Source organism: Gopherus flavomarginatus, chromosome 3 (assembly GCF_025201925.1).
Source record: "Gopherus flavomarginatus isolate rGopFla2 chromosome 3, rGopFla2.mat.asm, whole genome shotgun sequence".
Classification (NCBI taxonomy): Eukaryota; Metazoa; Chordata; order Testudines; family Testudinidae; genus Gopherus; species Gopherus flavomarginatus.
The window spans coordinates 184,084,679-184,098,048 of NC_066619.1; the positions used below are offsets into that span (position 1 = coordinate 184,084,679).

A 13,370-nucleotide genomic window follows, 5' to 3' on the forward strand; every position below is an offset into this window, starting at 1 on the left:
GTACCAGATGACAGAACAAGGAGTAATGGTCTCAAGTTGCAATGGGGGAGGTTTATCTTGGATATTAGGAAAAACTTTTTCATAGTAGGGTGGTGAACACTGAAATGGGTTACCTAGGGAGTTGGTGGAATCTCCTTCCTTAAAGGTTTTTATGTTCAGGCTTGACAAAGCCCTGGCTGGAATGATTTAGTTGGGAATTGGTCCTGCTTTGAGCAGGGGGTTGGACTAGGTGACCTACTGAGGTCCCTTCCAACCGTGATAGTCTATGAGATTTACAAGTCTTTTCTCCCCTGCAGTGTGGTGTGTCTGGAGCCCAAGGGATCCTCTCCACTCTCTTGTATTTTCCTTTCTTTGCTCTCTACCCACTTAAGACCTTCATAATGGGATTCAACCTATCCTTCCAGATAAAGTAGGTTAGTCACAGCCACCTTTGGAGCTGCTCAATGTTGCTATTGAGTTACTACAGATATGAATTGAAATCTTGCTTCTTTCAGTGGCTGAGTTGGCCGCATTAGGAGCTCTCTCCCCACCAGCCAGTAACTTACCAAAGATGACAAAGTACCAAATCTCAGATTGGTATCCCTTGTATAGAAGAGTGTGTGTTTTTTTTTACCTCTAGGCTTCTGGGCTGATTCTATTAATGGTTTTGAATTTGCAATCTCAATATATTACATGTTTAAAATGACATTTCACATTTTTGAGAAACCTCTAGTGAAATGTTTTATTTTGTCATGATACTTCCTGCTTTATTTCATTCACCATTTTCCTCTTATGTACCACATATCTGTAATTAGTTTGAAGTCTTTTGTTTTTCAACATTACATTTAATTGCTCACACATTAGTCTAGTTATATTTTTAGATCTAAATCTCTGAATTTTGGCTGACATTTCTGTCTAGTTCTCTTCTAATTCTGTGTCTGCACGTTGGTTTCTCCCTTTACATACTGTAGGTAACAATAATACAGATCCTCACTGAACTGACGTGCACTAACGTCTCTTAAATTAATTTTATTTTGTTAATCTTTCAACTCTGATCCATTGTCCAGTTTCAGATATAACTTACACAAATGCAGAGGTGTGTGTGTATATATGTGTGTGTGTGTGTGTGTGTGTGTGTATATATATATATATATATATATATATATATATATATATATATATATATATATATATATATATATATAATATAAAAAGATTTTTGAGGTGAAATACTGGCCATATTGAACTCAGTGGGAGCTTTGCCATTGGCTTTGGTGGGGCCAGACCATCAGTGTCTGAGATAAGAATGAATTCTTCATTAATTGGCACTGATTTACTCTAAATTAATACCCAGAATTTAAAATGCATCTACTTCTGAAATGTGGTGTGTAAAAAGGGTGCTATGAAGGTTCCATATTTATTTACTCTGTAGGAGTTCCAGATAAAATGTACTCTTGAAAAGTTAAAAAAAAGTCTTTAACTGCCAGCATTGCAAACTCAACCTAAGATTTAAAGGTCAAGCTGGGTTCTCTTTGGCTTAATTCATCTACAGTTAAAAAAAAGCAAAAAAAAAAGCAAAAAAAAAAAAGCAGTTGGAATTTAGTTAAAAATTTTGATGATGCTGAGCCAGAGATGAGTCTGGTTCACACTTCCATGCCGATTAGCTCTGCAGGAGTGAAAAAACTGTAACTCTGTGTACTTGTATGTAAAATAAGCAGGTCTGAATGTGAAGCAGATCTGTCAATAATAATGTGGCATTTTCATACAATCTTTTCTTAACGACTGCATTCTGATTTGCAGAATTTATTAGTAACAGTTACACTAAAGTTTTGCCTCTCCCCTTATCTTTGCCATTAAACTGTCAGAATAATGGGCAACCTTTTTCTTTCTTACTGTGAACATATGGCCAACCTTAAGCAAGGTGTCTTAGACTTGAGTGGTTTGGAAATAAAGGAGCTATGGTATCCTATTTTTATTTTAGTTTAGTTTTTAGCTTTACTATAAGTTGTGCGTGTATAGTTTCATCTGGGAGCAAATTATTTCCTGTGTGCTAGAACTTCTGGAAATGCAATTCTTCCTCCCCACCTTCCCCCTCTTGTACCTCCCACCAGCTTCTGCTCAGTTCTGTAGACATGTTCCAGCAAATGTCAGACTATTCATGAAGGACTATAAATTGTGTACACAATCCCTACAGTAGATTAATGCTCAGGTTAGCTGAGTGAACTTGCAATATTATGGTTACAGGGGATTTAAGGGTATTATCATTCCTGTGCAAACAGCACATAAAAGTTCTTCAGAGATTTTTCCATATAACTTTGGAAGTTAATACAGATTATAGAATGTGGTTTCAGAAGTAAAATGTGGCTTGTGCTTTTGTAATGAACACAATTTCTAAATTGGGTGTGCATTTATGATTAGAGTTTAAGTTAAAACCTATTATACTTTCATGTGGATATTTATCTTCCAATGAATTTGTCATCTTAGTTGTCCACATGGTGACATTAATAAAAATTCCTTGGATGATATACTTTTAAAAGATGCAAATTAAAGAATTCATCTAAACTTGTTGATGCTGTGATGGGATAGTCAGTTGTCCCAGCACTGTCATTTTTGGAACACTGGCTGATGGTCATCTAGTGCTGCCTTTCCTCTTTGTTTCCAGCTGCTAAATTGCAGTAAAGACAGCTAAAAATGCATAAAATACTTCTTTGTGTTTGTTATCAGCAGTTGCTGTAGTTTCCATGTGAATGTTATATGATCACAAAATGTAGGGAAGGTGGTTGAGACTGTACAGTATGTTAAGGTTTAGATGTGTGAGAGAGACACACATACAGTGTATGATGGTTTGGTATAAAATATATCTTGGCGTAAGTTTGGTAATCACTTATGAATTATGCTAGTCATCCTTAATGAGTGTTGATAAAATATTTATATCATGTTTGCAACAGAAAAGCTATCTCCACCTGTAAAATCAGGTGTCTTAGTTAATGTGTGCCCATCTGTACAGGTCTCTAAAGGAGTGAAAAATGACTTTATTTCTAAAATAGATTTTCTATACATAAAACTATCAGAATGTTAAAATAGGATAATCTTTCAGCCTTCGGAGAACAGAGGCAAGTGCTCTGTGTGTGCCTTTGCAAACCTGAAAATTTGCCCCTTCAGATGGTATAAGCCTCCAATTTCTAGTCCTCCAAGATAACAAGATGTTGCAGCTGAAACATGTTACAGATGCAAGGCAGAATGGTTTTCTCTTATGTTATGAGCTGTTACAATTTTGTAGGGAAATTTCAAAATGGTAGGGAAAGAAGAAACACTTATTTTGCAAGTTGACTTAAAATTAAAATTACTGTTGTTTGAATCCATTCTTGGATTTGGATTGTTAGAACAAGTCCAGGGGAGATGGGATAATGGAAAAGCTGGAAGTTAGGCAATCAAAGAAGTAAGATAAATATACTTTGTCACATCCATTTCCACATCCATTGTATATTCTCAGCCTGCCAAACCTATAGTGTATATATATGTTGGGTGTTCATGTAGTGCATAATTTCCATTTTCTGTATTAGTGTGTAATAAGCATAGACTGACAAAATTTAGCTACATGGGAGTATTTATTCTTTCACTTGTCTACGTGCAATCGTAATGTAATGTTCTGACATCTAACCATAGCTATGAACCAGAATACCTTAAGGGTAAACAATGCTACTTGCATCATAGTTTATAAGGGACGGAAAAGAAAGCAGCTGTACTATGACAAATTGTACAACACTCTTGTTTCCTCTGTCGTCTTTCCTTCCTCTGTCCTTAGACAGACAGGATGAATTTGTGAGGGATGACACACAATGTTGGGGAGTGGAACAAACTGTTTTTTCCATTATTTTTTATGATAAATATCCTACACTCTTATGTTTTTTGTTTCTTTTAGTTTAGTTTTATTTCAGAATTTTCCATTTATGCCAAGCTTGAGAAGCAGTGTTCCTGTCCATGGATTACACTCTCTTAACTACGTGGACGTAAAGTCCCTACTGTGCACAGAGTATAGTGCTAGAGACCAATCCTGCAACCCATACTCAAATAGGTATCTCTTACTTATGCAAGTAGTTCTATTGACTACCTGGAAAGCTAACTCAATTTTGTTATGTTTTTTGTTGTTTATTTTATTTCAGTGGGACTGTATGAGTAAGGGTTACGGGTCTGTGAGTGGGCTGCAGGAATGGCACCTAATTAGTCAGAATTAATAAAATCATTAATCCACTGAAAGTTGATGTCTGACTAGGGTGAAGTAAAATTGATACATAAATGTGCTCTCAAAGCAAGTTTACAATAAAGGATAAAGACTTTATCTTACTCAAATCAGGTGAGACAAGTGGTTCTCAAACTGTGGGTTGGGACCTCATTTTAATGGGTTCACCAGGGCTGGCTTAGACTTACTGGGGCCAGAGACCAAAGTCAAAGCCCGATCCCCACTGTCTGAGGTCAAAGCGTGAGGGCTTCAGCTGTGGGCAGTGGTGCTGAGATTATAGGCCCCTTGCCTGGGGCTGAAGCCCCTGGGCTTCGGTTTCTCTCCCCTACTCCCCTTCAACATTCCGCCGGGCACAGGGGCTTTGTGCCGCCTCCCCCCCCACACCTGGGTTGGCAGGGCTTGGGCAGGCTCATGCTTCGGTCCTGCTTCCTGGGGTTGTGGAGTAATTTTTTTTGTCAGAATAGAGTCACAGGGCAGTGAAGTTTGAGAACCCCTGGGCTAGACAAATCCTATGAAGAGGCTTATCTGCAGAGACCAAATGGGTCTTTTGGATGAGCAAATATTGAATGTTCACTATTTTCTGGGATACATTATTAAAAATGGCATGGATTAAGAGTTCAAAATTTTATATCTCCATAGCAAGAAACTTGCAGATACCACTGTAGGGGTATTTTGCAAAAAAATTTCTAGCAGTGTATATTGTGTATTACCTTAGATTTCCTACATTGAGCCATGGAAAACATGTTTTTAAAGTTGGGATGTGTTTTTTCCCTCCTGGAAAGCCATTGGCTGTATTCTTCCCTTGTTAATAAGTCTCTTTCTCCCTCTCCCCCCCTTTGGGCAGGAGTCAGTGGGAAGGGCAGGAAAGAATGATTATGATAACAAGAGGAAACAGGAACAATAATGGTCTCATTTTCAATGTTTTATTATTGTTTAAATGTAAAACATTGTTTCAGTTAAATACTGACCTGTGTATTGGCAGGTACACACGCATGCTTTAATGAATTCAGGCTTTGTTTGGAGAACTGTGACCTTTTTATCCCTGTTCTGGATCAGAGCTGCTGCATTGAACACACTACTGATCACTGAAACTTCACTCTGATACAGTTAACAGGACGGGCAGAGGCCGTTTACACTGGCAGTGGCCGTACAGAAGAATGGTGTCCCCTGTGGACATTCTTTTTGTTTTTATGACTAAAAAATGAGTTATCCCTTTAAAAATGAAAAAGATAGCCATGATATAGTTACAAACTTCATCAAATGAGCTTTTGTGGTAAAATGTGTAGCTGATGGAAAGGATATTTATAAATGAAGAACAGAGATCTGGATCAATTATTTCCTTTCTCTTATGACGTAACTTTCTTTAAAGCGGTGATTTATTCATTTATTTTAAATCACTGATACCTTGCGAATAGTAATCATAAATGCTTAGGATCAAATGCAAAACAGGATTAAAAAACTAAAACAAAGACTCATCAATTATATAACTGCAATCACATAGTATGATTAACCTATTTGGTAGTGGTGGTTTTTTGCTTGCGCATGTGGCTGTGAAATTACAAATTCATCTGATTGAAATGATGTCCTGTTATGTAATAATTCTTTTTAAGAATAATAATAGGGGAGAGAAAAAGGAAAAAGAAACAAACAAACAAAAAACCCTTCTGAAATCCTTTTAGTGATGTTGAAGTGAGTCAGTAGCATTTTTCACTTCTCTTCTGGCAACTAGCTTTGCAATTTCCTATTTGACCTCATGGAATGTTTTTATTTATGTATCCTGTTAGTTCTAAATGTTCCACATTTGGGTAAAACCTGAACTACAAACATTTTTTATTGTATTAAAAGGCTTGTGTATTGAATGCAGGTGTTCATGCTCTGTAATAATTGGCAGTTTATGGAGATACACCAGCTGTACTGATCCACAGGGGAGATATTACATCTATTCACACATTGCATATATTGTAGGAAATTTAGAATTCCTGTAATTGTCAGAAATCTTGTATTTCCAAGTTCATAAGTGCTCCCATAGAAAATATTCAGTAATCCTCTGATAGTAAAGCCATTTTTATTTCAGAAACAGCGTATCTCTTATTATTGTGCTTTCTTGCAGCATTAATTGACATTTTGTTCAGTTAAGCATAGAAAAAAAACCCAACAATAAAATATTTGTCTCTGTTTGCATTGCTCATTTATGTCAAACTGCTACCACATATTTTTTGTAAGCTGCATCAGTTAAATTCTATTACATTCAATATTTATTTTAATACAGTAAAATTTATAGTATCAAAAGCAAGTTTGGAAATAGAGGCAGAAAGAACAAAATGGGAGTAAACCTTGAAAGAAACCAACTGAAGGGGAAGGAAAGCTAAGGTGCTTTTGAGCAGCATAGTGTCAGGTATCACTTCACAGGAAAAGGAGTTGACAGTCCCTCTCCATATGGAATGGTGGGATCGCATATAGAATAGTGTTTCGTTTTGCATATGCATATGCATGCCTTAGGTAGCACATGACCAGGATTCATCACCAAATTTAGATCATTGGCTTCCTTAGCCTGGACCAGTTACCGATGGGGAGTGGGACGTGAAGCCTGATCCATGTCCCCCTGGGTGCTTCTGTACCCAGAAAGATATTGATAAATCAGAAAAGGGGGGAAAACAGAGCTTCTGAGGACCTGAGTTATAGGGAAAGACAGTAGAAATTTTGTATGAATCGTTTGGCTAAACAGAGGGGCAGCAGGGAAGATGTAAGTGTTTGTTTGAACGGAATGAACTCAGTGGAGGAGAGGCATTATTCATAGTAGTTCAAGCAGGGGTGTCTGTGTATTTTGCCGCCCCAAGCATGGCAGTCAGGGACCCTTTGGTGGTGTTTCTGCGGGAGGTCTGCCAGTCCTGCGGATTCGGTGTCAGTTCTGCGGGTGATCTGCTGGTCCTGTGGCATCAGCATATCTGCCACTGAATTGCTGCCGAATCCGTGGGACCGGTAGACCTCCTGCAGAAACGCCGCCGAAGGCTCCCTGACTGCCGCCCTAACGACAACTGGCAGGCCGGCTCCCCACCCCCCGGCTTGCTGCCCTAGGCACACGCTTGCTGCACTGGTGCCTGGAGCCGCCCCTGAGTTCAAGACAATACAAAGAGTAATTTGGAAAATGAGTTGAACATGAAGAAAAACCTCCTTTATGCTGAAGGTTTTTTTAGACAGTGAAAGCAGCAAAAATCTCATCACTTCACTTCAAATCCTATTAAAGTAGATTAGTCAAAGAGAGCGCTTGGGGCCCAATTCTGCATTGGCAGGAGACTGGACAAGACTGCCGATCTTGCATTAATTGGTGGTTCCTGTGCTAGATATTTGTATTTTTTTTCCTCATAAAAAAGTGTCTATAAAAATGATCTCAACTAGTTTTTCTTGTCACCTCTCCTATCCGCCCTATAATGGTTTTCCTGGGAATTATGGCTATTTCATTTTCTGTCTTGAAGCTGATCTGTTCTATGTGTATATGTGGTCATAAAATCCCCTTTCCCCTTCATCAGAAATATCTGTTGTGTTCTTTGAACTAGCCAGAGCTTGATGTTGGGACGTTCTGTTTAAAGATCATTTCCTTGCCAATGCTTCAATCTTTTGTGCATGTATGTGTTGTACGTTCTGTATTTGTGGGAAACAGGATGAAGTCAACATGTGTTTGGTTTTCTTTGTAGGTTTGTGTGCTTTGCGGAGAGCACTGGGAGAAAAAGCTAACCTGTTAGACAGTGAGGTGGCTGGGTCAGTGATGATTACTCTCAATGACTTCCTGCAGGGGATGAATGATGTCAGGCCCAGCGCCATGAGGGAGGTGGCTATTGATGTGCCAAAAGTAAGTCATGTTCCACAGAACGCTAGAAACATTGTTAAAGCTAAATGCTGTAAAGTCATAGTGAGACTTTGAAGAGCCCTCTCTGCAAAGGTTCATTTTAGAAAATCGAAGTCTCCAATAAATGTTATGCATCATTATTTTTTTTTGACATGTCCGATTTTTGTTGTTGTTGGCATTTGTTGTTCAGCGTGAAAAGTAGGCACTGCAGGAAGACCTGTGTCTCCTGTTGACTGTATGCTCTGTTCTCAAGATCTGAATAGGTTAATTGATTAAAAGCCTAAAAATATAAGCTTAAAACAGGCACTGAATAGGTCTGTACATCGGAGCCACTAGTGTTCCAGCAACCAGTTCAATTAGAAACAAAGCATTGACATTTGCCACCAAAATATATTGAAACAAGGTTATGAAAAGGTTTTGTGTGGTTATATAAAGCATAGCTGATAAATTGTCTAGGTCAACAAGATATGAATCACTGAAAGCATAGGGACAAATTCTGCCGACAGTCATACTTCTGCAATCTCATTGGCTTCAGCGAGATTGCAGAGATTTAATTAAGAGAAGAATTTGACCTCCTGTGTCAGTCCTTACTGGTTAGCAGTGATCAATTCCAAAGTGATCTCTTTGCCAGCACAAATGTGTGTGAATATGCTACTTGTTCATCTGAAAAATTTAGTTACTTTTTGGAAAAGATATATACATTTACCACCTTCTGTCACAAATTTTTCAACTTACGTTGAAAAGAGAAGATCCTTGGCCTTGAAAGGCTTACAGTCTGCTGAGATAACCAAATAAGTCTATTGTACAATGTTCTAATAAGCCCTGTGTTATTTGAGACAAAGATATATGCCTAAAAAACCAAAACAAAAACCCCCAAACCAACGTACTTAACTCTAATAATCAAAATATTTGTAGGTATTAACTTGTCCACTCGCTTCTAGGGGAAGGTGCTGTGTTAATGAACAGATAAACAGAAGGGGTGTGAGAAGAATTTCTATCTTGTTAATATTGGCAAAATAAATATTTGTGCTTATATTAAGAAAATTCTAGAAAATCACAAAAGGGGGGCATATAAATCAATGCCAAGTCAAAAAATAAAATAGAAGAAAATTATTAAGCATAATTTCACAAAGATGAATCAACAGGGAATTCATTCACATAGTAGGTGGTTATTCCCAAACTGTGGGAATAAGAAATCAGAAGAGTGAATGGTACACTTCATTTAGTAGCCTATTTGTGTATTTTGCACTCTGTGCCAAACCTGTCTTTGTTATGCTATTGAAGTCAGTGGAATTACTCTGGATTTATACTAGAGATATTCAGGATTAATGCGTCTGAAATCAAGAGTAGAATCTGGCTCTGTCTATTTCACTTACATATGCTTAAATAGCTCCTGTTACCATACTAATATCTGAATGCCTCAGACTGCATTTATCTTCATAATACTGTGCAGTCAGGAGATACTATTATCCCCATTTTACAGCTGGATAACTGAAGCGCAGAGACAAAGTGAATGATGTGCCCAGGGTCACATAGGAAGTCAGTAGCATAACAGGGAACTGAACCCAGGTCTTCTGTGTCCCAAGCTAGTGGCCAACAACTAGAGTCTAAATTGTTGTTCTTCTCAGTGCCTTTCTTCTTATGTCTCAGTCCCTTTTTCCACAACCTTAGTAATCAGATTGCTATATAAAAACATTTCTTTATTGAAATGAGTACACTTAAAGTGTTGTCCACAAGCAGGAGTTGGGCTTTTACAGATATAGGCCTCATTCTGTCCAGACTTAAGCACATGCTTAACTTCATTTGACTTTACTGGGACTCCTTGTGCATGCAATATTTTGTAATACTTTTGAAACTTAGGTTCTGAGTTTTAGCTAGATCCCAATCTAATATTGCAAGCACAGTCTTGCTCTTGCGATTAAAGAGGATGAAAAATTACATGTCCAATTAATTGCACTTACACTTGCACCTGTTGGATGGTTAAGTACTTGACTGTGAGTGCAAGCAAGGTAGTTTAGCAGCTAAATGGGTGCACTCACAGAGTCATTTGGGGCCCATGATCTTGTGCCAGCAATATTATAGACTATTTATGCCCTAGCATACTTCACTGTTTGGGGTCATGATGTATGATTGTCCAGTCTTGGAACATCTGTTGGGAAACCTGGAATTATTTGCTTGTCACAAGAACTGGAACCAACATTAGTTATAAATACAATAATAAGTTCTTCTTTTTATTCCCCCTTCACCTCCTTTCAATACAATATTTACAGTTCATGGACTTGGGCCATTTTTCCATCCAGCACTTTATTAGCTGGCTCGAGGCCACAGTGCACTGTGATATGTTACTTATGTGCTCTGCAGTAATTTACACCAGTGGAAAGTGCTTTCTTGCACTAAGCTTATTACATTCATATCATATTGTAAAAATTATGACTTAAACAAAAAACCCCTAACGGAAACCAAATTGGTTTAAAGAGAAGTAGATGATTCCTGCAATTGGAGTCCTGTAACTTCAGTTCTCTTTTTTCTGGCTAGTGCATGTGCTAATGTTGCAGCATGTTTGGTTATCTGAGAGTGATTAATCTTCAGATACTTTCACCTGCTTATTTCTATGAGGATAGGCTTCTTCTCCCCCCCCACCCCCCAAAAAAACCAAAAAACAATCTATATGTATAGACAGGTATTCCTGTGTGTTACTTTTTTGGTAAATAAGAGATTACATTCATTTTTTTGAAAAGCGTTTCAAAGTTTGACTTTAAATCTGTTTTGTCATCTAAAAAACCCTGGCTAAAAATACATTAAAGCATGATATAAATGACCAACCACAGGAAACTTTCCAATAGGAGACAATAGCTTGGGTATGAACTGTATTACTTTATTAACTGTTCATTTTGGGGATGGGGTGGGGGGGAAAGATATATTATTACAAGGGTCAAATACATGCATTGATGCAACTTTTGGGCTATACAGTAAGTTAGCAAAAATCAAATACAGCCTAAAGAAAACTGAGAGATACCTTCATTATGTTAAGTTAATATTTTTCAGTTTAAAATTGGCTGTTTTCCACATTAGGGCTGTTTAAAGTAGCCCTATGTAAAGCAAATGAGAAAGGACAAAGCAAAGATGGGGTATCATATCATATTTTAAACCATGAATAAAGGCAATTTGATAAAAGGCTCATTTCTGCTTTGGTTATGTGCCGATACCATTCTCTCTTTGCTACCCTTGTATTTTTCTGAAAGAGTAACATCCTCTTTCCACCACTTAAGATAGATAAATCTCTGTTTTAGCATGAAATCTGCAGAGAAGTTAGTCAAAATATGCAGGATCTGCACCATTTGAGCAGGCAGTGAGTGGGAGGTTTTTATTGTCCTAATTAGTTCTAAATTTTTTAATCTTAAATTTCAGAGAGAATTGTAGGAGGGTCATTATATATAGTATTCTGTTAAACTTAATTGCTCTGGTTGTGCCTGTGCCATTTTATTTGTTGCACAGTATACAACACATTTACCTTAACTTGCAGGAGCAGTATCAATCAGCTGCATTATTTGAATGATGAAGGCTATCGGATGCAATACTTTAGGTTTTTTTAATTCTAAACATACTCAATTTATTGATGGGGACAGCAGTTAGATTAACTGAGTTTGGAGAGGGACTTAGTGGATAGTGAGCTTGTTTGGAGGACAGTAGAGGAAAGGCTTGTCTAGGTATAGAGGTGACACGTTACGGTCCACTTCCTGGTGTACTATATATTTGCATTCTCTTGGCACTCCATGTATGCATTGAGTGCTATGCAGTGTGTTTGTGAGTGGGGAGAATGCAAAATGTTTGTATGATGACTGCAAGAATCTGTTGAGTGTCCTGTACTCCTTCATTTTAATGGAACTTCTCTTGAACTTCATTACATGTAACCTCTTTGGAAGACAGCTCTTATGTGTCAGGGACTTTGGAGACCGGGGGTGCATGTTATACATCAGGAAGTTAGTTCTGTGCTTCAGTGTTTTGGGGAGTTCTGCTATAGTAGCCATTCCTCCCTCTTCTATGGGTTTTTTAGAATTCTCTGAGGGTTTTCCCTGCCTGTTTTTTGTCGTATTGTAATTCAGCACACTGAGACTTACACCTTTCTTGCCAAAAAGTTCTGGATGAGATGTCCTTCAGTGCATGTCTGCTTTGTTTCTTTATTACTTATTGCTTCATAACTCTCTATGGAGTTACTGTTCTGCATCACGTTCTTAGCCCTGCTGACTTGAAGAGTTAAATATGTAGTGCCAGGAATGAAACCTAGGTGTCCTATATTGCACAGCAGTGCACTATCACTATCCCTCTGAGCTTACTCCTGAGGGTATTCTGCGCGAAAAAATTAAGTGAGTTAGGGTGACGCCCAATCAGATTTTGAAAAGTCTCTGGAAATAAAAAATAGCAAATGGAGCAGTCTCAATGTCATAGACTCTGGTTGATCACAGCTTGCATTATAGAAATTCTAGATAAACAAGTTAGCTAAACATTTAACCCCGCATGCTTTGTTCGTATGAAAACTCATGATACTCCTCTTTCTTCCTACCTACGTACCTTACAGTGCAGTTTCGAGGAATCAAACAGTAGCTTTCCTTCCTAGCACGAGGTTCCAAAAGAGAACTTATCTAGAGTGAGTCTTCAGGTTTTTCCACACCTGTGTTTTTCAAAGGCCACCCTTTACCTCTCTGATTTCTCCTTTTTCATGTGCACCTTGTCTTGATGGTAAATGGCATACCGCAGTGGAACAGACACAGCAGGTTTGAATACTTATTTGAACAGTGGTTCAGGGTACTTTTGTCATAAGTGTCTTTTCTCTCAATTTTTGTAGATATGCAAGGTACCACAAAACTCATTTTGCTTGTTGCTTCTAAAAACTTTAGTAAATTCCTGATAACATATTCCACTGTACAGGTTTATTTGCTCTGTGTGACGCGTATAGATTCCCTTACAATCTCCTGTGTCCAGCTCTCTCCACTAGAAAGAGAACATGTTCCACTGGAACATTACTGCTGGAACAACCAGTCCATCTTTTACATATGTGAATTAATATAATAATAAAATAAGATGGTTTTGAAAATTAAGGCAGTCTATTTGTCTCTTCTCCTTCCCTGGGAAAAGTATACTGCTGTTACTATTCCGTTATCGAGTTAATTTGGAAATTTATAAATTTTGTTTCATGTAATGGATATGGCCTTTAAGAAAAGTGTTTTCCAGCAGTGTTAAGAAGCTACAGAAAACGTCTTTCCTGTCTCTTTACTAAAACATTGTACTGTAGACTATTTTTTATATATT

The 13,370-nt window shown here is 37.8% G+C and overlaps 1 protein-coding gene across 7 annotated transcripts in view; it reads left to right on the forward strand.

Annotated features, from left to right (window-relative positions):
* Positions 1 to 13,370, forward strand: part of SPATA5 (spermatogenesis associated 5) — a 313,506-nt gene that overhangs the window by 36,016 nt on the left and 264,120 nt on the right. For all 7 annotated transcript variants that reach the window (XM_050946311.1, XM_050946312.1, XM_050946313.1 and 4 more), the window contains exon 10: positions 7,912 to 8,066. In XM_050946311.1, coding sequence (XP_050802268.1) covers positions 7,912 to 8,066 — 155 coding nt within the window. The remainder of the gene's footprint in view (positions 1 to 7,911; positions 8,067 to 13,370) is intronic.